This window comes from Octopus bimaculoides, chromosome 15 (genome assembly GCF_001194135.2).
Source record: "Octopus bimaculoides isolate UCB-OBI-ISO-001 chromosome 15, ASM119413v2, whole genome shotgun sequence".
Taxonomy (NCBI): Eukaryota; Metazoa; Mollusca; class Cephalopoda; order Octopoda; family Octopodidae; genus Octopus; species Octopus bimaculoides.
The window spans coordinates 50,126,146-50,134,346 of record NC_068995.1 but is presented as its reverse complement, the minus strand read 5'-3'; the positions used below and the strand labels follow the sequence as shown (position 1 = coordinate 50,134,346).

Here is an 8,201-nt window from a genome sequence, read left to right as displayed (position 1 = left end):
TATATTCCATATTCTATACCCCACATTAGTTCTGCAGGAATATAAATAAAACATAAAAAACAGACAGTGTTGGAACTCTTTTAAACAAAATAATATATTCCTCTATACACAATCATACAAAAAACCCACCTTTTTTGTATTTATTTTTACTCCCATATATATATATATATATATATATATATAAGAGGTACTTGTCTTTCATTCTTATCTAAAGCAAAGCTGCTCTCTCTCTCTCTCCCTCCCTCTCTCTCTCTCTCTCCTGGTATTTGTTATTTGTATGGTGTGTCACTCAGAGGATGAATACGTGGTTGGTGGTGATTATATTTCTTTTTCTATTGCAAACAAGGATATCAAGTTTACATTTATAATTATCTAAAGCCACTTGCCAGTATACATTTACCTCATTGGTTGTTAGGTTTTCTTTTTCTTTTGTGTGTGTTTTTAACCTAAATAAACTGAAAGAAAAACAGGTTGTTTAGACCAACTGTCAACATTTCTTTTTTCTTTACTTCTTCTCTCTCTCACTCTCTTATATTTGATATTTATGTTTAAGTTTTTAAAAATTGACATTTTGTCAATGCAGTCGATGTAATAATGAATGGACCTTGGTATGTCATGATGACATTAATCCTTTTTATATTATCAAAGGAGATTGTATATTGTAGTAGTCCAAAAAATATTGGACCCTAAGGTGAGGGGCAGTTTGTCTATCAGTAAGAGAGAGACACCAGTAAGACTTACATGACCTATATTTTTACCTGTGTAATTGTTGCTGCTGTTTAAATCCTAAATCAACTCTGATAAAACAGTCCTATTGATTAAAGGTATTCCAGCCACAACCATCCTGTATTCTCACTTTTAAAGCATTTCTTCACACATAGTCTACTCAGGACTACACTATCCAGTATGTGCTTTCTTCTTTTTTTTTTTTAAGATGATGGGGGTTAGCTTGAAGGCAGTTTAGCTGCTACTTCTAGAAAGTTGAGCTACAAAAGAGAGAATTCCTGTTTGGTTCGTTACTGTGATGCGTGCAGCCAGCTGTTGTTAACGTACTTAACTGATAACATCTATAGAAATACATGACAAACATTCTCTTGTTGTCCTTGGACTTTGTGTGTACGTAAGTGTGATAGGAGGAATTGAACATAGTTCAGTTGATATGTAGGTCTGTAGACAAAAAAAATTGTTTTGATATTCTTTAGAGTGTGTGAAAATTTAAACAGGTAAAGCATGACTGTATCATAATAATACAGACATTGTCAGTAAATTTTGAGGAAGATTGGCCATGGGTGAGAGCGAAAATAACAAATCTGTTGTGTATATCATATAAACTTGAGTGACAATCATCATCATCATCGTTTAACGTCCGCTTTCCATGCTAGCATGGGTTGGACGATTTGACTGAGGACTGGTGAAACCGGATGGCAACACCAGGCTCCAATCTGATTTCGCAGAGATTCTACAGCTGGATGCCCTTCCTAACGCCAACCACTCAGAGAGTGTAGTGGGTGCTTTTACGTGTCACCCGCACGAAGGCCAGTCAGGCGGTACTGACAACGGCCACGCTCAGAATGGTGTATTTTATGTGCCACCTGCACAGGAGCCAGTCCGGGGGCACTGGCAACGATCTCGCTCGAAAATCCTACGAAGGCTAGTCAGGCGGTACTGGCAACGGCCATGCTCAGAATGGTGTATTTTATGTGCCACCCGCACAAGAGCCAGTCCGGGGGCACTGGCAACGATCTCGCTCGAAAATCCTACAAAGGCCAGTCAGGTGGTACTGGCAACAGCCACACTCAAAATGGTGTATTTTATGTGCCACCTGCACAAGAGCCAGTCCAGGGGCACTGGCAACAAACGAAATCCACTATTTTTTCTTCCCAAGTAAAACATACTTGTAACAGTACACATACACTCACAAACACAGAAAAATATCAAATGAACAGATCACTTTACCTAGGAACAATAACACGTTGAGTGGGAACTTATTCGAGAGGGTAATAGAGATGACTTGAAAAAAGCAAAGTAGAGTTACATTCTTGAGTCATACTAGCTCATAAGGGTCGGTTTTATGGTGTATATATTCCTCATCTGAATGGTGCCAAGCTGTATCAGCCTTTGCCTTCCCTTTGGATAAGATCGGTGGTGTGGAGACGGGAGACTGATATGAATGGGAGATTGTTGGTCTTCTATTAACAATCTTGCCTGGACTTGTGCCTCAGAGGGTTTACTTTCTAGGTGCAATCCCATGGACATTCTTGACCAAAGAGCGTCTTTATCCTTTTAATGGTTAAGTTATTTTTATAAATTCTTGAATATTTTCAAAATTAATTAAACCAAAGGCAGTATATTTTTTACAGAAATATATTGACAAGACAACAAAAGAATCCCTTCTTACCATCGTAGATATTGAAACCACACATTTTAAGCCCTTTGTCTTGTAAGAATAAGCTTCAGACATTCAGAATAGTTAAAGTGCCGGATAGCTGATCTAAAAGTGACTTCAAAACTTGATTTCAAACATGACTGGCTTTTGTGAGACATGGGGAGGCACAGCACACATCAGTATCATGTGGAAATATTCTTACTTTCAGGTTGAACAGTTAAGCTTTATGAAGGAGATTCAATTGCTAGGTATGTGTTCCTGACAAATGTCTAAATTTTCAGAACCACTCAACCCATGTTTAATGTAGTAAAATAGTTGTAAAAGGAAAAATTAAATTAAAAACAAGAAGAATATATTAATTGTGCACTTGCAAGAAATAAGCTTAACGGATTTCATTTTGTTTTTTTTTTTCCTTTTTATTAGAATATTTTCACTTATTGTAATTTCATTTTCAGGAGTTGAATCGTCTGAGACGAGCTGCCCTTTCATTTGGATTCCTTGAGCTTCTTGATGCAATGGCATTGATGTTAGAGCGAGAGTGCACACTGTTACCTGGCACTGCACATCCTGACGCTGCACTTCAACTTTCTCATGCAGCCAATAGCCTGCAGTCAGAAATGGCTAAAGATGTCTCACAAGCTATTGTACCTCTGCGCACTAACTTCAGCAATGATGATTAAATGAAATAAGACAGACACAGAAGAGGAGTTACTGAACTAAAGTCATCACTCATCATTTGAAGATAATTAAAAAAACACATTAAAAAAATTAAATTTCAAAAAAACAAATTCCATTTTCCAGCCATTTTTCCATTCACTCATTCACATTCGAGTTTATCAATAAAATATTTAGTTTTCTTTTAAGATATTTTAAAATCTTTTTTGTTATTTCAGCTAGATCGGCAGCAATGGCATCAACACCTCGTCAACCATAATTAATTCAATCCTATTATTCCAGTTGTGACCATCCCATCTAATTTTCAGGCATAGTGTATATCTAAAACTACATTATAGAAATACTAAGTTGAGTCAAATTTTTTTTTTTTTTTTTTTTCACAGCTTATATCTCCATGTTATATCGTTAATTTAATTCAACTTGTCCAATCATTGTTCATTCTTTATTTTCTAATTGATAATGAGTAACGAAAAAAATTGCAATTATAGCCATTTTGCATTACCTGTGAAAAAAAGGGCTGGATGCAACAGCAGTGGCAAAAGAAACTAATGTCTTAGAAGGCCCAGGGACTGTGGGCAAACATATGGCACAAATTGGTTCAGATGTCTCAAGGAAGGTAACATCAACCTCAAAAAAAAAAAAAAAAAAAAAAAAAAAAAAACCAAGGTCAGGGAGACTTTCTGTTGTGGAAAATGAGACCTTACTTGAAATGGCACAAGCACTCATACACTATTGGCAGAACTTGGTCCTTCACAAAGCACTATCAATCGATACCTTCATAAGGTCGGCCTTTTGAACAGATGCAGTAGAGAAGTCCCTCATGAACTGACCAATGTCCAGGCTCAGTTGATCCAATCAACAGAACAGCCTGCACGAGAAATTAACGTGCAAGTCGCTGAGCATTCCACAGACACGTGTACCCTTAACGTAGTTCTCGGGGATATTCAGCGTGACACAGTGTGACAAAGCTGACCCTTTGAATTACAGGCATAACAGAAACAGGAAGTAAGAGTGAGATAAAGTTGTGGTGAAAGAGTACAGCAGGGTTCGCCACTATCTCCTGCTGGAGCCTCGTGGAGCTTTAGGTGTTTTCGCACAATAAACATTCACAATGCCCGCTCTGGGAATTGAAACCGCAATCCTTTGACTGCGAGGCCACTGCCCTAACCACTGGGCCATTGCGCCTACACCATATCACAAAAATAGAAAAGAAAAAAAATTCAAAGCAACAAGAGTGGTTTTTAATTGTTTATTTAGAAAATTTGTTTTCATGAATGAATAGTTTGATGCAGCAGCAAATAACAGATAGGAACATGTAAAGAAAAATGAGGTGACAAGAATTCCCATCTTACAAGTGCCTTCTCACAATGATTGGGTGGAATTGTTGGTATGGTACTGCAACACAAACCGTATGCATAAAGCAAAAAAAAAAAATGCATACTGTTTTCTCCAGCCTTATGTCAATAAGGATTTGGAACCAATAAGATATTGTTCTGATTCATTCTTTATTTTTTGGCTGCTCTTTTAAAAGTAACAAAAACTTCCAAGTGAATTTGGGGGAAGGGTTCTTATCTTTATTTTTTTTATTTATTTGTTTATTTTAATTTTTTTTTATTAATGACAATCAGAGGAGTAAATAGAAAAGTTTTCCTTGAATTGGAAACCTGACCCAAATGCTTACAACATAGTAAACGCTACTAACAGGTAACCATGGGTCAGGTGGTGGAGTTAGTTAACACCAAAAGACGGATTAAAATGAATGATCACTCCAGCAGAATTCGATACAACTTCTGTCAAACCAGAGATCACTCTCAAGGCTGTGTCAGAAGACAGTTGTCTAAAAGAGCTGATGCCGTTGCAAAGCAAAGTTACTAACCACACGGCCATGCCTGTGCCCTATGTTAATAAGTGAAAAGTTTTGACAGATGAACAATTAACATATCTTCCAAACTTCTTAGAATGTAAAAAAACATTAAAACAAAAACAGGCATAGACATGTCATATTTGGCTGTGGGGGAAAAAGCTATTGAAATAAAATCTCAGAATTAATCCAAATTAAGCTACACGTTTGAGAGAGTTAAAATTTTTTTTTTTTTGTTTATTGTGAACAAGTTAAATACAAGGAACAAACATAATTAGGATTATAATTATGATTTCTAACACAGATACTGGATCCCAAATTTTGGGGCAGCTTTAGACAACAACAAAAAAAATCAATACTTGACTGATGCTTATTTCATTGACTGGAGTTGAACTGGGAACATGAAGAGACATTAACTAAATACTGCAAAGAAGTGTTTCTTGGACACACTACGAATTTGGCCATTGCTAATCCTTATTATTGGTTATATCAAATGTTTCTAATTTAGAAACAAGGTTATCAATTTTTTAGGGGAGAGAAACAGTCACATCAACCCCAGAGGGATGAAAGATAAAGCTTGACCTTTGTGGGATTTGAACCCTGAATGTAAAGAGTCAGAACAAACACTGCTACGTATTTAATCTGACATGTTTATGGCTCTGTCAGTCTCCCACACTGGCAATAGTAGTTTCTGATGTAGGCATAAGGCCATTAGTTTTGAGGGGAGGGATTAGTTGATCAGATCAACTTCAGTGTTTGGCTAGTGCTATATTTTTTCAACCTTGGACGGTTGAAAGGTGAAGTTAATTGCAGAAAGACTTGAAGACAGAACTTAAAAGACCAGAACCATTTTTCTGATGCTCTATTGATTCTGCAAACTCAATGCCCTAATAATAATGGTTTCAAATTTTGGCACAGGACCAGCATTTTCAGGGGACAAGATAAGTCAATTTTATTGACCCAGTGTTCAACTGGTATTTATTTCATCAACTCCTAGAGGATGGAAGGCAAAGTTGACCTCAGCAGAATTTGAACTCAGAACATAAAGATAAACAAAATACTACTAATCATTTTGGCATGCTAACAATTCTGCCAACTCACCGCCGTTCACTGCCCTAATGATAAGAACAATAAATAATAACAATAAAAAGTATTTAGGATATGCTTTTAGACATGGAACACTTTTAAAACATTTCAGCCAGCTGCCTCGTCCAGACCAAGATGTAAAAAATGAATATGAAATATGTGGCTTGTATTTGTTATTTTCATAATATATTTGGAAGAAACTAGGGCTGGTAGAATAAATATTTACTGGTTGAACATTCTTAATGTCTACCACTCTATAATGAAGTTAGACTAGTTTGTAATTTCTCTTAGATAACCATTTTAAGGCAACACACAATGCAAAGCTCACAGAAGGCTAGAGCAGGAGTCCACTCCAAGCATTGCTTGGCCATGAGAATTACTGTATGACAAGCCCAGTGACTCAATTCTTTTCAGTGAAAGTGTTGGTGCTTGGCTGGTTCGTTGGTTCGAGTAATCTATATGAGTAGGGGACAATCAATACTTGTGCTTCCTTTTTCTTCCTAGTTAGAAGAACAACAATGACAGTGAAATTGGTGAGATCAGTGTTCGTAACAAACACATGGGAAATCATGCTTCAGTGCATCAGCCTTGTCTTCACCCATGGCAACGCTACAAGCGTGCTGGCGTGCCTCAATAGCCATTAGAGAGGTTTCCCAGCATGCCCAACTTTTCAACCCAAGGTGGTGAATTGTTTTGGGTTGTTTTTTTTTTTCTAACGGTAAACACTGTCAAGGCAATAAACAAGTACATCTTATATGTTTTTAAATGATGATAAAATGGGAAACGACCAATAGAAGTGGTTTTAATAAACATTTTAAAGATTTTAAAAAAAATTAAGTTACAGAAAAGGAAGACTGACTAATATGATTTAGTAAGTGCTTTTAAGAGACAGAGTGGGGAAAGAAAAGCAGTAAAAGGTCAGTGGGGTGGATGGGGAATATTCTGTTCAGAGGCAGCAGGGACTATTTTAGCTTTGTTACAAGTGTTTTGGGAAGAGATACTACAACTTATTACTGAAAGCTTTCATACCAAGTATATGGTATTCGTTGGAGGAAGGGGTGGCGAACCTAGTGGTTGAACTGCTGCAAAAATGTAAACAGTTTACTGGTGCAAGATAAAATCATTTTATGTGAAGGTTAGCAGCAGCTCAGAATTGAAATACTTAAATAAAATATAAAAAAAAAGCATGACTAAAAATAAATACAAATAATAAATTAGAGATATCACAGGACAGTAAAATAGAAAAGGTTTAATAAATTAGCATTGCGTATCATTTCTCCTGTTGATCAAATATTCACAGGATGCAATATTTCAGCAACAAAATTGCCCTTAAAAACAATTTGACAAGGCAATGATTTTCAGCTAATGTGTATAAGCATCTTAAACTAATTTAACCAACAATCTCATTAGTAACAATTTTAGTGGCAGAGCCATTGTACATAACAATTAGAGGCAGAAGCCTTCACACAGAAAAGATGTTACATGTAAATTTATGTATGATAATATTAAATGAGCTTGGTTTACATATGTTTCATACAACATTTTTGTAATTTCAATATCATATATGGTATTTTATTGAGTCTACACGCAAAATATAGTTGTTTCAATTAATAATAATCTACCAGTAAGCAAGGTAGTAGTAGATAGAGGTAACAATATTGGTTTCAAATTTTGGCACAAGGCCAGCAATTTTGGAGGAGGGGGCTAAGTCGATTACATCGACCCCAGTACTCAACTGGTACTTATTTTATCGACCCCGAAAGGATGAAAGGCAAAGTTGACCCTGGTGAAATTTGGATTCAGAATGTAAAGCCGGACAAAATGTTGCCAAGGATTCTGCCTGGTGTGCAAACGATTCTACCAGCTTACCACCTTGGTAGCGGTAAAAATATTAAAGTGTGATTAAATAGGTGATGAGCTACACATATTTACATACTTTAAATAGTGAATATCACTATTAAAAATATTTTCATCCAAAAAAAAAAAAAACAAAACCAAAAAAAAAAAAAGAAAAAGCACTGATCCCCAATGAAGGGATATCAGAAATTTTTTCTTAAATTAATTTTAAGTATACATAAATACTTAGGTATTAAAAACAGGAGACCATCTCAGAGAAAGATTCTTTCTCTCACACTGTAATGATAAAAAAATATCAAAAAGAATTTTTTTTTTTAATTGACCCCCCCCCCCACC

General features: G+C 36.0%; 1 protein-coding gene across 1 annotated transcript in view; it reads left to right on the top strand.

Moving 5' to 3' along the window:
• Positions 1 to 3,249, top strand: part of LOC106870817 (integrator complex subunit 14) — a 63,904-nt gene extending 60,655 nt beyond the window's left edge. Inside the window, exon 10 of the mRNA XM_014917037.2 lies at positions 2,842 to 3,249. Coding sequence (XP_014772523.1) covers positions 2,842 to 3,066 — 225 coding nt within the window. The 3' untranslated portion in view covers positions 3,067 to 3,249. The remainder of the gene's footprint in view (positions 1 to 2,841) is intronic.
• The last annotated feature ends 4,952 nt before the right edge of the window (positions 3,250 to 8,201 follow it).